The 20,378-nt window shown below is 44.9% G+C and overlaps 1 protein-coding gene across 8 annotated transcripts; it reads right to left on the bottom strand.

Moving 5' to 3' along the window:
- Positions 1 to 4,921: 4,921 nt before the first annotated feature.
- On the bottom strand, positions 4,922 to 18,495 carry PTHLH (parathyroid hormone like hormone). 8 transcript variants are annotated; one of them, XM_069806830.1, is made up of 4 exons: positions 18,124 to 18,495; positions 15,437 to 15,559; positions 9,444 to 9,866; positions 4,922 to 5,423 (listed from the first exon to the last, which is right to left on the bottom strand). In XM_069806830.1, exons 2-4 carry the CDS (start codon positions 15,535 to 15,537, stop codon positions 5,414 to 5,416), a joined length of 534 nt encoding a protein of 177 aa, XP_069662931.1. In that variant the 5' UTR covers positions 15,538 to 15,559; positions 18,124 to 18,495; the 3' UTR covers positions 4,922 to 5,413. The 8 variants fall into 8 exon arrangements, with proteins under 8 accessions (XP_069662931.1, XP_069662926.1, XP_069662929.1 ...); XM_069806825.1 differs by lacking the exon at positions 18,124 to 18,495 and adding an exon at positions 16,748 to 16,822; XM_069806828.1 differs by lacking the exon at positions 18,124 to 18,495 and adding an exon at positions 16,521 to 16,579.
- Positions 18,496 to 20,378: the final 1,883 nt, after the last annotated feature.

Raw genomic sequence — 20,378 nt, 5'->3', positions numbered from 1 at the left:
GCATACGTAAAGCTTACCTTGTAGTTCCACTGGGAAAAAAAAAATCAATTTTTCTGAAGTTTTCCTTAAGGGAAGCTTGTCCCCAATACTTAGAGTGGTCTTAAACATGCTTTCTAAAGTCCAAATATGTACTCTAGTGTAGCAGTGCATCCAGTAAGGTGCAGAGGATGCTCACCTGTATTGTCAGAGAACAGGATCCAGCCGTTGGAAAAGGACGGTCCATGGCACATGCATTGCAAACCACTCTGTTGGATCACTAACTCATTCAGAAGGAGAGGCATGGAGAGGGTTAGATCATAGATATTTTCCACAGTAAATTAGTTAACATTAACTATAGGAAAAAATTATTTGCGAGGAGAAGAGTCCAGGAAACTGATTAAAAGAGAGGACTCTAGGGGGTACATATTTAGAGAATTGTGGGGGAAGTTGTGTGCATAACTTCCACTGAAGTTAATATCTAGAGGGGCATCGTGGTGGACAGGTGATGAGAAACTGTCTTTAAGCGTGGTCACCTTTATCTGCGTGAATACTGAAACCTATGACTTAACTATCTGATGACTGTATTCATAGCCTAAATTAAAGAACTGGGATAACTAACAATGAAAAAAAAAAAGGAACCCAACAAAAACCAAACCAACAAAAACCAAACCAACAAAAACTGGCGGGGGTGGAGGGATGAGGGCAAGCTATACAATAATGATTTGCCTTTCGGCACCAAGTTTTCAGCAGAGCTCAGAACATTTCAGAGAAGTGGGCAAGTCTGACCCCATTTTGAATAACAACTGGGATAAAGAGGTAAAATGACTTCTCCAAGGAGTCTCAGTGCTTCTGTCGTTAAAACTGGGGGTGAATGCACATGCGTCTTTCCCTGCTGTGTTCTTGAAGCCCTCAGAAGAAACTGGTGGTGGTCTCAGTAGAGCACAAAATGTATACTTTTTAATGAGTTTGTTGCTCATGTGACCTGACTCCTCATGCTGATGGTTTCCATTTTATTATGGGAGGTATCGTGGCATGGTGCGTAAAAGGTAGTTTGTGTTTCCTCTACTTGTATCTATTTTGTAATTAAATAAAGGCCTTCAGACTCCAGAAAAACTATTCCAGCACCTTTTCTCTGCAGTAAATTACGACCAAATAACAGAATGTTTTAAACTCTCGAAGACTGTAACTAAATACAGCCAGCATTCCCCTGCTTTCTGAATTACTGCAAGAGAGCCAAATTCTCTGTGGTGGCTCAGGAGATCAAGGGCACTTACTCATAAGTGAACATGCATGCTTACTACACTGTAGGTGCATTGTATTGGGAATAGTGCTGTCCACATGTTGAGATGGCGAATGCCTAAGACTAAGCCAAATAGTTCCTGTGCCTGAAATCCCTTCCTTGAGAGCATAGAGTCACTTCATAGTATAGGCGTAAACTACATTGGCTTTTTTGTGTGTCTTGAATGCCAAATGAATGTCTGTATTTACAAAGGACCACGAAACAAACTCTGTGAGTGGAACTCTACTGTTAGTGAGCTACCACTGCCAAGCACACAGAGCCTAAAAAGGTCTGTTATTGAGGTCCAGCACAGGGTAGCTGCTGTGAAGAGCTGTCATCATTTGATGTCTCTTAACAGCTTTTAAGTTCTGTAGTAAACACGGTGACTACTTTAAAACCAGAGTGGCAGTGGGGTGCCAAATGTAGGTTCCCTTTGGAGGTCTTGGGCAGTAACATTTCTGACTGTGTTAGCTGGATCTGAGAGTCAGGACAGCTGCTCAGTGCGCTTCTGAGGTAGTCCACCATCTCCTACTATGACACCCTGGCTGCCTTTCTTTGTAATTCTGACTCATCTTTGACCTCTCAAGCTGAAAACTTGTAAACTGTCTTTTAGAAAATTTCAGCCAAATGGTCATACCATTTTAAAATGCAAAACAAGGAAAACCCATTGTATTATCCCTGTTAAAAATATTCTGGAATTTCTTCTGAGAAGCCCCAGCACCTTTGTGGCTCAGGGGAAAAAGTGGAAATTTGGAAGCGCATCCTCTGCATTGGGAATACTGTTTCATCATGTTGAGGAACACCTGGCCATATTGTAACCCCCTGAAAAATCACACTAATTTAATGAAGCAAAAGCCGTCACTGGTCATGGTCCAGCTCCTGCGCACAACTGGACTTTGAGTGCACATCCCTTACAAGAAACACAAGATCAGTGACTGTGAGCCAGGATGTGGAATAAGGACTTGCTGAACCGGGAGACTGGTAAAGGAAGCTGACATGGGTGAGTTAAGGTCTGGGATTAGCTGGCCAAAGAGGAGGGAAGACGGAGTGCTGCGGGTGATGGCGGGGACCAGGAGAAACAGAGCTGAAAGGGATTGGGGTGTGGAGAGAGGAGGAGTGAGTAGATGGATGGTGACAGAAATGGTGGGAGCAGAAACAGTGAGCCAAGGAAAGTGCAGGGCAGCTGACGTCGGATGAAAAGAGAAGAGCTGGGTTTTGGTTTCCACAGAGGAAAAGGAATGAGGCATGGATGGGGAAGCAGAGGTGGGAGGAGAGAGAGGGAAGAGGAAATAGGTGGCAGAAGGAAGAACTGTAACATCTGATTGTAATCCTGGCTCTAACCGTAATGTGGGAGCAAAGAAGCCAAATGACAGTTGCGTGAGCAATCTGCCTTCTGGTACTTCCAAACTCTTGGAGTGCCTCCTTACCCATAATGCCATCCATTTTAGGCATGTTTAGGTGTCTACATGTGCCATCGAGTTCATACAATGCAAAGGGTGAAGCTCTAGCACCATTTTTTTTTCACTTTAGACTTGTTGTCAGGTATATCAGAAAATGCCAAGATAAGTCCTGATTATTGCAGGGTCTTTGGGACAAATTGAATCATTTGAGTTGAACTGTCTGAGGAACTGAAAGCTCTGGAAGAACTGTAGCTGCTGTAGTTTACCTCAGAAATAGGGGTCTTCAGGATTTATTTACCTGCAAAGCTGCAAGCTCAAAAAAGCTTGCATTCAGCTTTGCAGAGTCAAATCCAACAGTCTGCAGCAGTGACTTTCAAACCATAGACTCTGAACCACAGGATCCATAGACAGCTTCCATAAGGCCTGTGTACAGGTCTTTAAGAAAAACAGGACTTTTGCTTAAATTTGCTACAATCACAAATTTTACATGTAGAAATGAGGAAGAAAATGCAAGTCCCTAATGGATAGTGTAAAGATATGGGGGAGACCAGAGGCACTTCAAAATCAGGCCTTCTTTTATGAAGTGGCCAGTTCTACAGAGCCAAGGTTTAGCATTTGGGTGTATGGGGGGGTTTTTATGCTTTTTGGGCCCCCTGTCTGCCGAGGATCATCCTTTCTGATGAAGATAAATTGCCTCTGCCCACCATAGCTTTAGGTTTTAGTTCCAGCTGGGATATGCTAGTAATCCTGAGATACAAAATCATCTTCTGAATATATTGCAGTTAACTTCAGTTGTATAAATCCGAGCATTAGCTGGATACTATAAATAGGCAGGATGTGCAAGAAGGCCAAGCTGAAAATGTGCAGGAACCAATGCCTTCTTTCTTTAATGCAACCCCGAAGCTGTGCTACATTTCATTATGTATAATATTTTTCATCTGAAAAGGAAACAATACACGTGTGATTTGTGGCTGTAGTAATTAACTGGACATAATGAAGCGCTGAATTTCACACTTTGGATGGGGGAGGATGGGTAAGTTTTTCTCAAGTTTTCTTACTTTTACTGCTTTCTTGGAGGTAATTTTCTGCAAGATTGGGTAGAGAGCAGAAATACATCTGTTTTATATTATATGATGGCTGTACTTTGGCAATGGAAAAAGATGGCACTTAAAAAAAAGGAAAGAAGAATAAAAAAGAAAAGTTTGGCAACTACAGAATGGAGCAACAATTACAAGAACTATCTTAAAATTCCCAGGATTTGTAATTTATTTTTCCACGCTTGCATTTTTCTGTTGTTGCTGATGTTAAAGGAGTGAGACAGAGGAAATTCAGTAGGATTTTACAAAGTACGGATATCTCCGTGAAACAATCTCCTTTATTCAGGTTGCCCCCACAGCAGCTGCTGTGATTAACGTGTGGGTGGTAGCGAAAGGGATAGGAAGCAGGACTCATGTGTTCACTTTAAAAAAAGGGATAGATCATAATTTTTTTCTGTTGTTTTCTTCAGCCACTGGCCATGAAGTGATGAAGGTGGTCTCCCCTCTAACTGCAATTATCTATGGGTATAAGGCAGAAGTAAAATTAATGCAGATGTTTTTTGGAATCAGAGCCGTGTGAAGCATCTTTGTGGTGGGAGAGGGGAAAAGTTATTCAAGAAATGCAACAGTACCTAGTGATGTGTCACCTACTGCAGTTTCCATTTTTTTCTTTCCTTAGCATATTCACCCAGGAAACACTCTTCTCCCCCCCCCCACCACATTAACATAAGGTGGTCCCAAACTACAAAGAGCTGAGACTCGACTCATGTGGCAGACATTTGCATCTTTGAGTAAAGTTGGTGGGAACCGAGGACACTGAGCATCTGTCTGTTTTTGAACAAGAGTACGGGGTGTGACATGTGAGCACCTTCCAAGAGTGTAGTAAGCGATGCATCCCCTGGGGCTGCTTCTCACATCCTCTCACTTGGAGATTGTAACGCTTCAGCCTTTGCAGGGCCGGAGTCTGGAAGGGTTGGGAATCGTGCTTTCCCACAGCGGGGTCTGAGCTACATGACAGTACCCCCAGGTTGTTCAGCAACTTAGCTGACTTGAAATAGAGCACTGGAGCAAAATATGTTCTGAGTGATTTTTAAGTAAAAGCTAATGTGAAAATGTGGGAGTTTGAACCAATGTAAACACATTAAATTTAAACCGATTTTCAAATGTAGTAAAGAAAAAAATAGCGCTCCTGCTCTTGAGATTCCTAAAGGACACATCCTTCTGAGTTATGATTTAATTAGATTATATTTTATTAGACATTCTTTACAAATTTTAAAATACTGCTATTATACATGCACAAAGGAAAATCAGTTTGAACAACTGTGTGTAGGCATTCATTGAAGTCAACCACAAGACAGGAACATTTTATGTCAGTTATCAATGTACTCGATATGTATATCTAAAGTGCATTATGTTACAAAAAATATAGAAAGTCAGCAGCACCAAGATACGTTCACAAAATAAATACACCAGTCAACAAAATAAATTATGGTAAATGTGACAATAATAATTGTCTTAGCCTTAGCCAAAAAAAAAAAAAAAAAAAAAGGAAAATTCACAATAACCGAATGTGCAGTTTCAGAGAGCAATGGGGGGGGGGGGAGGTTTTATTCTGAGCATTTACAATATTTACAGGTAATAAATATTTTAATACTTCCCATATGTTCACTATTACAGAATACTGCAATACGTCTTCCAAAAATCTCTTGCTGAAAATGTCAGCGCCTCCTGCAAAGAAAAAAAGGACAGAAGAAAATAGAAAAATTAATTTTCACTTCAAATACATGGACATAAAATTAACAGCAAGAATGCCACAGACTATAACGAGTATGCCTTGCTAGTAAACATTTGCAATAATAGGGCTTGTATAACAATGCTACAGTTTTAGACATCTTTTCAAGACCTCTACTATATTTTCTTCAGGGCAACTCAGCTAGCAATATGAAGACCTGCAGTTTGTCATGACACTGAGTCCATCTATTCCACTATACTGTACACTCAGAGAAATAGGAAGGGGCTTTAGTTTTCTTTAGAGCCTTATGCAAGAAGATTCCCGAGTGCTACAGGTAGAAAAACTGTATCAACCTATAATAAATATGCCAAGTGCTAAAAAGAACAAAGTACAGCTGGAGAAATGAGAAACTGGTTTTGAAGATAAGAAAAAGAAAGTCCTTATTGAATACTGTGGCAATCATGCCCCTGCTGCGTTAACTGCTCGGCTGTGATGCCAGGCTCCTGATTAAAACAGTCCCACGGGGCTTATTTGGTCTTTCTTTCCCACTGTTAGACCACCTGTTAGACAAGGTGTCTGTTCATCTCAGAGGTATATATTTCTGTGGTGTCATGTACATGACTATATACAGTGCTCATGCAGTAAAGGCTGCTCAGGTCTTGAAGTGAACAGAGCCTTGATAGCACGTCTCTTTAGGTGCTTGACCGAATGAAAAGACTATAATCCTGAAACTTTCCCTCTGTGAGCCAAAGAGCTTGGTCCTGAAAGAAAACGAGCATCTCATCATGTTAAGCTCTGGCTCCTGTTGCATTCAGTCCGAGCTGAAACAGTCAGCTGTGTACAGTCCTAAAATTTGGGAGTTTTCTAAGGGATGCTGGCAGCCTGGTGTGAGTGCTCTACTCCTCCCTTCCTCATGAAGGCATGAGAACAAAAGCAGAGCCTGCTCCTACCCTGTCAGTATATTACTTATTCTACAATATTATTTTAAGTTACTTCTTAGCAGTGCTGCAGGAAATGCTGAAGGGTTGGGCTTTTTTCCCTTCTGTCCCTGTGAACGGCACATTTCTGTAATGCACATTAGTTCCCTGGGAAACAGCTATAGGGTGGAATGCGAAGCTATAGGATGGAGCGGGATTCGCTCTGTTGCTGGACTGATCACTGAAGCTGTGGGTAGCATTCCACATGGCAGACATGTGTGGGCGTGAGACGCCAAAAAAAAAAAGCAAATCCTTGAGAGTTTAAGAGGGGGGGGTTACGTGCACATTGAAAGTGAGACTACATTAACATTAGGGAGTTTACTCATATGAAAGGTTTCTTAGGAAATTAGGTAATAACAGCTTAATTGAAGTGGAATGGGAATACAGCTGGAATGTCCATGAGAAAGAATTTTTTAAGTGCCTGGAATGGAAATGCTAGGATGAAGCTCCTTAATAATTAACTAGTAATATTAGGGTGTATCCAGGCTATATTACAATATGTATAATGATGGCACACAATTCATACAGCATGACTGTATATGTGTGTCTCCACTACACAGGCCTTTTTTTTAAAAGGATGACATTTTCAATTTGGCTTGGATTTTAGGCTTTGTTTTAGAGTTTAAGCTAAGCCACATCTTGACAATGGGCTCTATACTAATGACTACTTGCAAGCTGCTTTCTGTGATCTGGTCCCAGATTTTGCAAGATTGGCTTCTTTTATGAGATACTTCTGTAGTAAGTCAAAAGATCTAGCAAGCACATTCTTTTGGGCCTTTTTTCTGACCTAAACCCAAAATTTTGGGATCAAGATTGGGTGGAGGGAATTGGCATGAGGATTTTAATTCAGTGCATTGAGATGAAAAGAAGCACAAAGATACAGTGGAAAGCACCCTTAAAGTTTATCTTTGCACTTCCTTGACATTCACCCTGCTGCATTATGCATATCCACTTCTTCACTGTAATGATGCTTTTCCTAAGCTGCAGCTAGCCTTAGGGGTGCTGCAAAAGCAGCTTCTACTGGTCTAGCGTATGGAAATCCTGTCTGCGCACACCTTCCTTGGCCCGCACCAGCAGACAGCATAGAAGTCCCTAATTCATCTCAGTATAGCTGAGATATCAACCTCACTCAGATGTGGTCATCCCTCCATCTAAAATGTGCTTGCCCACCTTATGTCAACAACCGCACGGACAACTGCATGGAACCTGACCCCCCTTATCTAAAGTACATGTCAGGGAGTTAGGACTTGCTTTCATTTAAAATTTAGAAAGTATATCTTTTGCCAGCCTACTGGGATAACGACAAGCTCGTATACTAGCAGTTTCTTAAGAGCTGAACCAGCATATTATGCTCTGTACTTGTGAAGGAGGAATTTCATCTTCCTGTTTTATGGCTCCTCTTTGTTTAATCATCTTCAATTAAGCATCTAAAATATAGGTCTTCTTTAGGAATCTGCTTCTTGCCCTGCAGAAATACTGCATCTTGGGCAATAATAGCAGTAAGGTAAAGCAGGACTGCCCTCAGCAGTCTGGACTCCACGGTAAAGCTGACTGCCTTCAGCCATCCAACCATACTTGAAACAGAAAGGCTGAACTGGGAAAATCAACAGGGTTGTACCTGTAATTCTTTTACATATCCCATTGGATATACAACCAAAGACAGAGTAGTAAGAAAAAGAAATGACAGTTGAAATGCCCTAGGATGTCTTTTCCCTACATTCAAGATTTCTGTGTGTCCAAGACAGGTGTTAGTTATTGGCCACCACAGTTCCTTAACATCTTGAAACATCAGGCGTCTCCTGACCGGAGTGCCGGGGCATGTCTTTCCTAAGGCACTAAGGCAAACCGGCCTCTCTTACTTCACTACTAACTGCTACAGCCGTGCTGACTGGTTTATGACCCGGGACACTGATCGCCTAGCCCCAAATGCCGGTAACTCCTGTAGATGCCAGCAGAAGTTGAGGTGATGGAGCACGTTGCAAACTGCGGCCTGTAAAGCTTATCCCAAGACTGGATTTTAGTAAATCCCACAGCTGGCGCCTCTTTCTGAGGGATTTACTGTGAGCAAGTGGCACTTCTCTTATGTCTCTATTCTGCCGAAGTGAAAGGGAGGAGGAGAGAAAAGGGTGGGTGTTTTGCTGTTGAAAATGCAAACATTTGAGAAGAACTGAGGAGTGGACTCCTTGGCTTTGTCTGCAAGTGTGCAGGCTTCCACTCAAGCCGAGATGGCTGCGAGCGGACGAGTCGCTTGGGACACCTAGGCTGAAGTCTCCAGCTCGCCACTGCCCTGAAAACCCTTCATTGTCATACATGAGGGAAGCACGTCTCTCTCCAAAAGCAATGCTCAACATTTTTCAGCAGCAACGTCATTGTTTCACGAGCTGGCAAAAAGATGGAGCTGAATTAAAAAGTCCTAATGGCAGGGAAAATTTTATGGCAAAAGGCTGGTCTGCGTTGTTTGCAGATATTACTAAGAGAGAAATTTTCCGTGTTCTCCCCTAAGGTTAAACAGTAAAATGAAAAACTGTAAAGTAAGGGTAGGAAAGTTGCCAAAAAAGGGAGGCGTTGAGAGGGAGGAAAGAAAACTTCGCCATTTTATAGATGCAGAGCCTTAAATAAAACTCAAAGCTTTCAATCTGCTGAGGCCCAAGTGTGGGACCAAGATCTGACATGAGAGACACTACGGTTAAAACAGGAAAGGAAATTTTAATGTCTATGATGTGCTTTCTTTTTGCAGAAACAACTTTACTTACTACTCACTCAGCTTCAGGAAGCTCATTTTGGAAATAAGTGGTTTACTTGAATTGTTTGTCATAGGAAAGAAAGACTTTGTCACCAGTACAAAGTGGAAAGGGTACGTACTTACCTCCAGAAACGACCTTGAGACTGTGCACTGCTTGAAAAGCCACTGCCCAGTTATGAGCATAAAGGTATACTATTACTCCAGGTTTGAGTAAGGCCTTGGCCTCTCACACCGAAGGATAAGAAGATCAGTAAATATATGGTATGCCCCCCTGCAAAAGGATATAGCAGAATTACCTTAAAGTGTGATGATGTGTAGTAACAGAGTTGTCCAAGAGTGGGCTCTCGGTCACGCTGCTGCCATACATGCCAGAGTTTAGCCAAGCCGAGCGGGCTCGCCTCTTTTTCTTCTCTTGTTCCTTACGTTTTCCAGGCTTTGCTTTCTTTTTCTTCCCCGATACCTTCAGGGGCTGCTCCTTGTAGGTCTGTGATTTGTTTGTCTCCTGAGTTAGGTATCTGCCCTCATCTTCACTACCAAATCGGACAGGGTAGTTCTTCGTGTTGGTAGCAGGCTTAGGGTTAGGTGAAACCTCTGAAGTTGCACGGATTTCTGCAGTGTTGACACCTTCAATTAAATTTTGAAGGAATATTCTTCTTCGTAAGTCTTGGATTGACTTGCCCTTGTCATGCAATAGCTGGTGCTCTGATACAGCCCGTTTGCTAAAGAAAGAGAAGAGAGGAGGGGGGAAAAAAACCATTTAGGAACTGGTTATTGCCCAGTACTTGGCAAAGCTCCTCTTTCCTCTGGCAGTGGTGGCCACAGTGACTGTGTACCAGCTCTCAGGCTTGGAGACATCCAGTTAAGTCAGACTGCTGGAGCAAGTCCTGCTTCTCAGAGTAGCTGCTCCCTACAGAGAAGGGAAAGACCTAAGCGGGTAATAATTCTCAGCTGACCGATCACACACCACTGGACCTGGAGCGGGATTAGTCACCGCTCTGTTCTAGGAAAGCATTACAACTCTTAATATATCACCCTTCAGGCAGTAAAAGCAGGAAGGCAGTTGTCAGAGATAGGAAAAATAAAGGGTCAGATAATGCAGCATTGCCGTCAAGCAAGAGAGGGAATAACAAGTACTTGTATTGAAGCCGGAAGCAGTGTTTATACAGCATCATTCTACTAATTTTCTTCTGCTCAGTCATGTACTTCAAAAACATAAATAAGTACATAAAAGTGCATTTCATTTCTAAATTTAAATAAGTGCATTTGCAGGAGCGTAATGGAAAAATGTTTGAATTCGGGTGCCTAAGACATAGGCACTTCAGTCCATAATGAGCTATCCAGAGAGGCAGCCTGAGCATCAGCAGGGATGAGCCTCAGCCGCTCCTGTTGATTTTACTGCTTGGCCACTTGTGTCTAATTATAGTTTTAGATGTCTTTCCAGTATTCCTTTAAGCATGATCTTTTGGGGCCAAATTTCTTGTCTGCTGCGCTCGCTAAGTTTTACATTAGCCCTCTTCACGGGATCTTCTTCAAGAGCATCCTGGTTTGTTTGTGTGGGTCTCTGGTACTTCTCCAGAGTTCGTGACCTTTTGGTTCACTAACCTCTGTCTTGTTTTCGAGGAACTGGGAGATGGTTAACTAGCTGTCTTTTAGAGATGTCATACTGGCAAAGAAGGTATGAAATGGCTGAGGAAAGAAGATACAAGTGGCACCTGGATAATAAATACCCGTGAGAAAATACATGCTTTTTCCTTGATGTGGGATAAACACACAGCTGCACTGTGAACCACAGAAAGAGCGCAAGCTGGGATTTTAGCTGTGTTCCCATGAATGCTATAATACAGTTTATCCTTCCAATTGCCCTACTTCTGTGTGCAGAGATTGACTATGTATCCTCTCATCTTGCAACAGGGTACTGCATGTGACTGAATTCTTACTGGCCAAAGAAAATGAATTCACTGCCTTGCCTGTCGTATAATCATTTGATCAGTTAGCTGGATAAGAAGTTGTTGCTGCATATGGGTGAAATGGGAGAAGACACATAACTGTGAGTGAATATTCCTTCCTTCCGTCCCATCTCTAATTATCCTGCTATGTTACCAGGTTTCAAAATGTGGTGGACAAAGTTAGTATGCTAAATGATTGGGAGTGTTCTGCACTTTATCTTTCTCAGTCCCTTCAGCCAAACTCTTGAGATTTGTGATTTGATCAACAGTAGAGCTATGTGAAATTAGCAACTTCAAGTAGCATTGGTTTAAGAGCATCCCTTTCACTTTTTGGTAGAGCTGCACTTTTTGACTATTGGGTTCAAGTGATGGGTTCAAGTGTTACTACATCTCTATTACTCAGTGTAAAATTCAAACAGCAGCTTTCCCCCGTTCTACAATGAGACGGAAAGATGACTGTTGATTTTGCATTAAGTCATACAGTAGGGATACTTGCTCAAAATCAGGCCTAGATATACTCAGGTTTGTGAGCACACATTTGACCAGACATTGTCTATGTTTTAAGTGTCCCCAAATCAGTTTTGGATGACTTCAGGCTTTAGGGCAATTTTTTTATGCCCTTCAACTCAGTGTCCCTAAGCAAAGATGCAATGTGATAATACTGAGCTGAACCCATATTGTTTTTCTCTTCAGTGCAGCTGTGACCATTAACACAAGCTCAAGATCTCGCCCAGGAGAATTTTATTGAGCTGTGCACTCCCTGAAGCTCTCCAATAGCCATCTCTAACAACCTTCTCATTAAGGGCAGTCTGATTTGCAAGTACGCTAATAAAACTAGCACCTTGGACTCCTCTGAGTGGCATACTTCTGTGCTGCTTGTCAAGCTGTCCGTTGTAGCTCACGTTACATTCCTAGCTTCAGTAATCTATTTTCCCAGGACATTTGCATGGGAAATGCAGTTCTCCTTTCACTCTTCCAGTTTATAAAAAAGCATACAAAATCTCAGTGCTTTACTGAGTCTAAAACAGTATGTCTCATGTGATGAGCAAAGCTTTCCTACTGCCTCTTGTAAACTACCAAGGATAATTCCTTTTATCACAGACAACCTAAAGCTGCCTTAATCCTGTAATGTGTATTTGGTCAATTTACCCACTGTGACAAAATCTTGAATCTCTAAAGCCTGTTATTAAAGTACTCTTGATTGAAAAGCTATTCCATTTTACAGAGCTGAAACCTAAAGATTTGGTTCCAGAACACACAAGGCAGCCAAAGAGCATTACAAGATCTGCATCTTGAGTGAGTATGCATTTCCAAAATAATGCAGGGATTGACGTGTGAAGGGTTAGTGTGCCAAAGAGGGTGGGTTTTTGTTTAAATGTCTGTATGATATTTAGCACTGAGTCTGGCCCCAAATAACATTCTGGTCTTCCAGATGATTGTATAACATTACGTAGTGTTACATTTCACGTGACTTTTATTACTCAGCCAGACTTAAGGATTACATTTTGCCTACTGACTTCCTTTGTATGCTCTAGATCAAAAATCTCCTTAAACCAAAGAAGATGTGGTAGATACATATCTCTTTGACCTTCTGCCTCGGTTATTCAAACTCCTATGTTTGTAAATAGGGGAAAAATCCTTGCCCAAGAAGGCTGATGTAAGAAGTGCTTCATAATGGAGGTATCAACAATATCTCACCCACACACACAGAGTAGGAAGGCAATGGAAACTGGAATGATTGCATTCACATATTGGGTACGATATGTAAAAAAATATTAGGCTGTTAGGGTTAAGATGACCCACTAGAGGTCCCTTCCATCCTTCTATAAAATGCACCTCTCATTCAAGGAAAAAGAGTCTGTACCCAAACCAAGAGCAGTAAATGCTAAGCTTACATGTGGTAGGCACTTTTGAGAGAAGGATGTTGATGGTTTGTATTTGACCTGAGTGTCCAAACTAATTACCGTATCTGAGTACCCTATGCACATAGGAGACTTAATGTCTCATTATGGGGAAAACAGTAGAAATCCATGACTCGTGACTATCCTGACTTCATGTACTTCCAGATAAGCTGTTCTTTTTAGGCACATTCCTTCTTCATTTTTTTTTCCCTAGATATCTAGCATCACTGAGAGCCAACATTCTTCAAGTGACAACTTTCTGTCTCAGAGAGTTGCTCTTATTTAACCGTTATTATCCCTGACTATTCACATTGGGTTCTATCGTAAGTTTAGCAAACTAACTGGAAAGGATTCAGTCAGCTCTCTGTCTGGATTTTGCAGGACTGAGTGCCCTTGCCACTGGCTCCAAAGGGAGTGAAAGCTGCTCAACCTATCTCAGGGTTAGGAAAAATATTTTGAATATATCTGGGGACACGATGCTACAGTGTCTGGGCATGCTGATAAAAATATCTAATTTCACTTTCAGGCATTACTAGGTTTCTCAGAAGTTCTTTAGCAGCTAAAGCATTTCTATAACAAATAATATGTCTGGCAATCTTTTCTTGGGACAATTTGCTATTGCTTTCCATGGGAGATTTGCCTCAGTAAAGTCTGTAGAACCAGGCCTATGTCATTTTGATTATTTTTGCATGGCTATAATAATGTGCTTCAGTATTTTCATCCGTTACTGGTTTAAGCCTTTGACTGAAAAAAAATATCTCTAGGCTTAAGTGAGTTATTAACCATTAACTCTAGGAATGGTTTGTGGTGATATTAAAACAGGACACATGTTTGAGTGTGGTGTCTGTGTTTGTGCTGTACCCACAAACAAAACTATGTGAATGCCACTAACTGACAGCTGACCAGTTTCTTCTGTGTGTTTTACATGCCATAGCAAAGAGGGAGCTGAGAAACGCATTTGGACTGTTTAGCTTCCACTTTCCCCCCCCCGTCAGGGCAGAATGGGGATGTTGGGAAGACCTCTAATCCTGACCTTTAAAAACAAGTGTTAGAACAACGCTAACTTCAAAAAGCGAGGTAGTATTTCTTAGCAAATCTAACTTTTTTAAAAAACAAATTTGGCTTAGATCCAGTTCAGAGTTTCCTAGCCAAGAAAATAACAGCATTTGACTGTACTTTAATTATTTATTTATTTTTTTTATTTCTGAAACTGAAGTTTGGTTCCTCTATATGCAAAGAGAAGAAAATGGTCTCAAATGGAAGAAATAGCTCAACAATAGCTTGCAGGAATACACACCAGCTAAATGTTAATGAACTGGGAAGAGTACACTGTAGCATTATCAGCAATAACATGTTCTACACAATTTGCTGTAGGAGATTTGTAATAGCTGTCTGCCTGGTGCCAAAATTTAGGTGTGTCTGAAGTCACTTCACCTGGGGGATTTTTTTTGTTGCTTAAATGGCAGAGGAAGTGCTATTTGGAGATCTTGTCCTTATGTATGTAATAAAACATTTACAAGGAAACCCATCTGAAACTGTTTGCTGTGTCATGTTTCCCTATAAGCTGTGATTGGATTTTCCAACCCTCTTTCTCCAACCTGATTTCCTTTTGAACTTGGTAACAATACAGCCCTCCACAGTATGACTGAGGTGTTTCTTCCTTAGAAAATCTGATGCAAGTCCAGTGAAAGCCAGTGAGTTAGATGTGTGAGACAGCTGCTCCTACATCAGCCCAGTGGCTTCTCTTCTGCACTTCGCGTAGGGGGATTAGTATAAACCACGGTGATTATTTTGGAAGGAGCAAAAAGGTCATTTCCTGAACAGACTCTCTTAAGTTACATTATCATTTATCACAAAATATGCTTCTGTCTCAAGTCAGATACTGGACTCCCTTTGGATTTTTTTTTTTTTTCCCTGAAGTGGCAGAAATCCAAAGGAATGGTTCAGTACTTCAGTTTCACGACAGCCCTCGCTACTGCGTGTTTCCCCTACCCTTATCAATATTGGCGCCATGCCAGTGCCGAAGAAGACTATGTCATTTAGTGCGACATACAGCAGTTTGATAAAACGGGATGCTCCCTACCAGGAGCCTCCCTGGGTGCAGAAAGGTGCCCAGGCATTAGCACATGCTGGACGAGCGCAAAGTTGCATCGCTTCTCCCCTCGGCAGAAGAGACCCTCAGCTTTAACATCTCCTTCCCAAAAGCTACGTAAGGTCAGGCAGCTGAAAAGCTGCCTTTTCCCTGCTCCAAAGCCCTTTTGCCTTATGGCTTAGGCACCACCGGTGAGCACCTGGGGCAGGTAAAGCGGAGTCGCTCCGCCACAGAGCCAGCCCGGGGTGGGGGGGTTGTCCGGCCGCCCCCCTCCCCACCCACACTGTCACCGAAACGAGGGGGGGGGGTAATTAAAAAAAAATAAATTAAAAAAAAAGCGCGAAACTCACAGTCTGCGGCTGATCCCTTCTACTGATCTCCCGTAAGAGGGCACGGAGTAACTCAGGAGAAACACTGCGAAACTCCACTGCTGGAAGAGTTTAGTGAACATTGTATCCGCCGGGTCTTAAAACCTGCAAGGAAAAGGGAGATCAGTCCCGAGGGACAGATGCGCCAGCGCCGACCTCAAGCAGTCCCCGCTTTGGGCTCTCCCAGCTCCCAGGCTGGGAAGAAAAAACAAACTTCGGGAGCTCTCGGCAGCCGCTCACTTCTTCCAAACTTCGCTCCGTCTCTCTCCCTTCCTTGCTGTCTGCCTCTCTCTCCCTCCCTTCTTCCCTCCCTCCCTCCCTCCCTCTCTCTCTCTGCCTCTCGCTGCCCGGAGGCAAGATCTCTCTCAATATTAGTTAAAAAAAAAAAAAAAAGAAGAAAAATCATCTAGCTCCTATTTGAATCGGGTTGGAGAGCGCGTCCATTTGTCTCCCTGAGCCCCGTTCAGCTCTAGTCCGCTAAGCCGCTGCCTCGGGGCTTTCTGTTACAGGAGAAGCCCTCTTTGCAGATAAGGAAAGATTCCCAAAAGTCAGCTCAGCTACCCTCGTCTCTGTAAACACACACACACACACACGGAGATTCAGGAGGAGGGGGTGGGGAGGGGAATGCATCTATCCATCTGTCTTTAAGTATACCTCTGGGGAAAAAAAAAAAAAAAAAAAGTCAGGTTCACGTCCTCTGCTTCCAGAAAGTTGGGTCCCCAGCTGTGACAAGGACAGGGAACTCCAGCAAAGAGCGCTGCCGAGCCCGAGAGGTCTCAGAGCCCGGGGAGGTTGAGGGGCTGGGCAGCGCGCTGGGCTCCGCAGGTTGGTTCGGGCTGGAGCCTGCGAGGTTCACACGCTCGGCGGCAGGCTCCGGGAACCCTGCGGGAGGGACGGAGGGGCTTCGCAAAGAGATGGCGCCCGAGGAACATGTGCGGAGAGAGGGAGAGCCCGGGCGGGATACCCACGGCCGAAAAGGAGCCGAGAAATCAGCGCTGACCGGGACCGGGATCAAAAAAAGGAGCGAAGAAAGGGAAACACCCGACAGCACATGCACTCGGCAGACCCTGAGGACTCCGGCCAAGCTCTTCGCATCTTCTGCAGCCCGGTTCCCCTCTGCCTCCCCCCCTCTTCCACCTCTCCCTTTTTGTGTTTACCCCCCCGGGTCAGCGCCTCCCCTGCCGCGGCACAGGGGCAAGGGCAATCCCCCCCATCAGCGGGGGGCACTTTTTAGCTCAAGCCCCCCCAAAGCCCAACCTGGGAGCTTTGCCGCCTTGCCTTTCACACACCTACCGTTGTTCGTCGCGGTGCCCCTATTAGCTGGAGGGTTGATTCCTAATGATGTTAATTGTAGGCTAGTAAGGGGGGGGGGGGGCTAAGGGGGAGGGCTGAGGGAAGGACTCGCCGTCTATGAACACAGGCACTCCGGGCCAAAAAAGTAAATTAGTGGAAAGTTTTCTCCTCCTCCTCCTCCTCCTCCTCCTCTCCCTCTTTCGCCTTCCACTTTGCCCTCCGTCGAGCCGGCCAGGGCGTTGCAAAAAATCTGTGTCAGGTTGCGCTGCCGGGCGAGGCGGGCAGCGGTGCGGGGCTGCGGGGGGGGGGGAGCAGCGGCTTGAGCTCCCCCCCCCCGATGGAAGGACCAAATTTTTCCATCACAGGAAAACACTGATGTAAAAACCAAAGGTAACACAATCCGCCCCTTTATACGGCCTGCTGGCGCAAGAAAGTGCCCCCGGCTATAACGAAGGAGACAGCCTTGGGGGGGGGGGGGGTTGGTGCGCCCCTTGGCCCCCGCACTGCCCCGGGCGGCTCTTCCAAAGGGAACTACGGAGGATGGGCTCTCCCGCAGGCTGTGGCCCTGCCCAGGAGGGCAGCAAGGCACACCTGGGGACGCCGGCTCCGTCCCGTTAGCATCCCGGGAACCCTCGTCCCTCCGCGGCCGCGCAGCCTCCGCTCCCCGGGGAGAGGTGCCGGCGGGCACGGCCGGTGCCCCCCTTCTCCCCCAGGTACGGAGGGGCCGCCTGTTTCTGCTACTGACAGCCTGGTTTCCAGCAAATGTTTTCCCAACACCCTCCTGGCAAGCCCCAACAACAACAAAAAACCCCAAACCCAACCAACCCACCGAGGCTGGTTGCTCTTTCTCACCCTCTCCTCGTAGTAAGGAACGCTTTCTGGAGAAAGTTTCGTGCAAAGCAAACCAATTTTTTTTTCTACCTGCAGGTTATTTTACGTTAAACGACACTTGCTGCCACGATTTAAAAAGCCCAGCTCCCTAGCCAAATTTCATACCACACAGGCAAATAAAACTGAAAACATAAGAGCTGAAATAGAAATCATGCTGAAAACATTAAATCGTTTATGCTGTAAATAAATTCCCTGAACACCTGGTAGGCTATAAATTAAAATGTATAGCTAATAGACTTCTTTGATTTGCACTGCCCTTTCGACTAATTAAAACTAATTGTGAGATCCCCTGAAAACAGCCCCCACACACTCATAGGGCTATTGCTCACGGTAAAGGTAAAACGTCCATCAAATATTTTTAGAATTTCCTTTCCCCCATAAATAAATAAATTAAAAAACCCACCCCAACCCTTACAGACTCAGGAAAAATAAATAGCCTTTATAAACTTGGAATACAGAAGTTTCTTCACAATTTATTACTTCACCTTTTCCTTGAGTTACAGCCCTCTGTGCCTCTCAGAGATCACCCTGGCCAACAGTGGTTGATCTTCTCAGCAATCGCTTCCAAAACTATGTTCTATCCTTAAGAAAAAGAAAAAAAAGAAGTGAAATAAATCAAAAAAAAGGTAATACTTTTCAAAAGAAATCCAGCCCTACAGAGTTCTTATTCTGCCTGCAACAGAGTAGTGCTAAATAAAGGGTGTTAAAAGCAGGTGCTTTTCTCCCTTGCTGCTCTTTTTATTATGAAGAACAGAAGCTTCTCCTAATATATATAGTGAGGGAGACCCTTCTCTATTGCTTTTATTGAAAAGACCAAACTTGTGACATCACTAACCACCTTCCTATGGCTGAGTTTGCCTCATCTCTGCCTCAGTGGGCTTGGGAAAAAAAAAAAAAAAGAAAGAGAGAGAGAAAAAAAAATACAACCCAACTATGGCTTTGCTAATATGGCAGGAACTGAGCAATGCCAAACCCGTTTAGGAGACTTACTATCATACCATGATACCGTGCCCCCCCCCCCCCCCCCCCCCCGAACACTGTCATCTGCAATAACCGGCGCAGCGTTTTTTTCTCCTGCCACCTACACAAATGCTTAACCCGTGAGCAAACTCCTCCTGGTACCTAGCCTCACCGCAAGCCTGTAGCAGGACGAGGGGGGGGGGGGGATCCCCTTTCCCAAGGTTTAAAGCCCCTTTCCCGCAGGATGGAGCCCGGCGGGTTGCGCGGAGCGGGGGATGCTCACCCGGGAGGGACCCACCGCCACCTGCAGCATCTCACCCCGTCGCCCCTGGCTGGTCCTCCCTGCCAGCTCCGGGTGTCCCCTGGCCTCGGGGAAGGCTGGGGGGGGAGAGGATGAGGCTGGAGGGGAGGAAGGACCCGCGGAGCCATGCTTTGGTACAGGTGTGGGGACGGGAATCGCGCCGTCCGGCGCGATTCCCGTCCCCACACCTGTACCAAAGCATCGCTCCGCTTATGGGGCACCCCCGGGCACGGCTGTTCCCCTGTCTAAGAGAGAAGAAAACCCACAATTTTTGGTCGGGTTTCACCTGCCGGGGCCTCGGTTACAGCAGGGCTCCCCGCCAAGGCGAAGCGTTCGGTTGGTTTCCCTGTCGGGATGCACGGAGGGACCGGGCGTTTTATCGGAGCTGGAAAGGGTTTCAGGGGCAGGGAGGTGAGGCAAACCACTGTGTTTGCCTTATCATTTTAGGTTTTCTCTCTCCCTTTTCTCCCCTCTTGCAGCCTCAAAGACAATGAGATTCTGGAGGGATGCCGCGCTTGGCGTCTGCCTCCTTTTTCCATACGTATAAACAGACATAAATCAGCTTTCCTACGAGGAAGTTGACCTGGGAGCTTGGCTAGGCAGATAAGTCCCTGTTCCAGGTTTGGCACGCAATTCCCGAGCGGGGAATAGGGCCAGGGGTGGGTGACGGGCTCCCCCCAAAAGCCGCTCAGGAGCGAAACCTTTCCCCTGAAACAAAAGCCGACAAGTGGGACAGGTTCAGCTAATGGGGGAGAGACAGAAGGAAACACTGACTAACCCCCCCGCCCGGTGCTCAGAGACAAGCTAAATCCTCAGCTCTGCAAACTTCCCATCCTTCACCTTTGTAAAGTTCCGCCTCTCCCTCCTCCCTCTTGTTTTATTCACAATAAAGCATTTTCGTCATTTCCCCTCCCGGATTTCTATAACCTCAGTTGCACTCGTCCAGGGCTTCGGTTCAGACGGGGAGTTTAACCTCCCCAGTCTTCCCAGGGTGGAAAAAATGGTGTTCAGCAAAAAAAAAAAAAAAACAAAAAAAAAAACCCCAACCGAAAAACCAGGCGTGCTGACTGCTTGAGAGCCTGGAGGGGAAGGGAAGGGAAAGGAGCGGCGGACCAGCGATTTCTGGACTCCTCCTGCGAGGACCAGAAATCCCCTCAGATTTGCACAACCCCTCTGATGGGGAAAGGTTCAAAGGCAGCGAGCACAGCCCTCTGCAGGCGAGGTGCGAAGTCCCAGCGTTGTTTTCAAAGCTCCCAGGGTGGTCTTGAGGGCAAGGCTGCTATGCAGCTGGTAGCAAACGCGATTGCTTGCAGATTTAGGCAGACTTTCTAGCACATACTCGTTCTTGCCCGCAACCTAGCCCTGTTGCACTCTGCTGTCCCCTGTTCTCAGAAAGGTTGCCTTCCTCACCTCTGACTCTCCTGCGGCTGTCAGGGATGAGAAACTCCTTAGTCCACGTCTGACGTCTAACCGGGTGAA

Source organism: Haliaeetus albicilla, chromosome 19, assembly GCF_947461875.1.
Source record: "Haliaeetus albicilla chromosome 19, bHalAlb1.1, whole genome shotgun sequence".
NCBI lineage: Eukaryota > Metazoa > Chordata > Aves > Accipitriformes > Accipitridae > Haliaeetus > Haliaeetus albicilla.
Note: the sequence above shows the minus strand (reverse complement) of the source record. Positions and strands in the feature narration are given on the sequence as shown.

Coding starts and splice junctions, on each gene's coding strand:
- PTHLH (XM_069806830.1), bottom strand. CDS start 15,537: ATGTTCACTAAACTCTTCCAGCAGTGGAGTTTCGCAGTGTTTCTCCTG. Junction 9,867..15,436: donor GAAGGGATCAGCCGCAGACT/GTGAGTTTCGCG, acceptor CTCTTTCTTTAG/CAAACGGGCTGTATCAGAGC.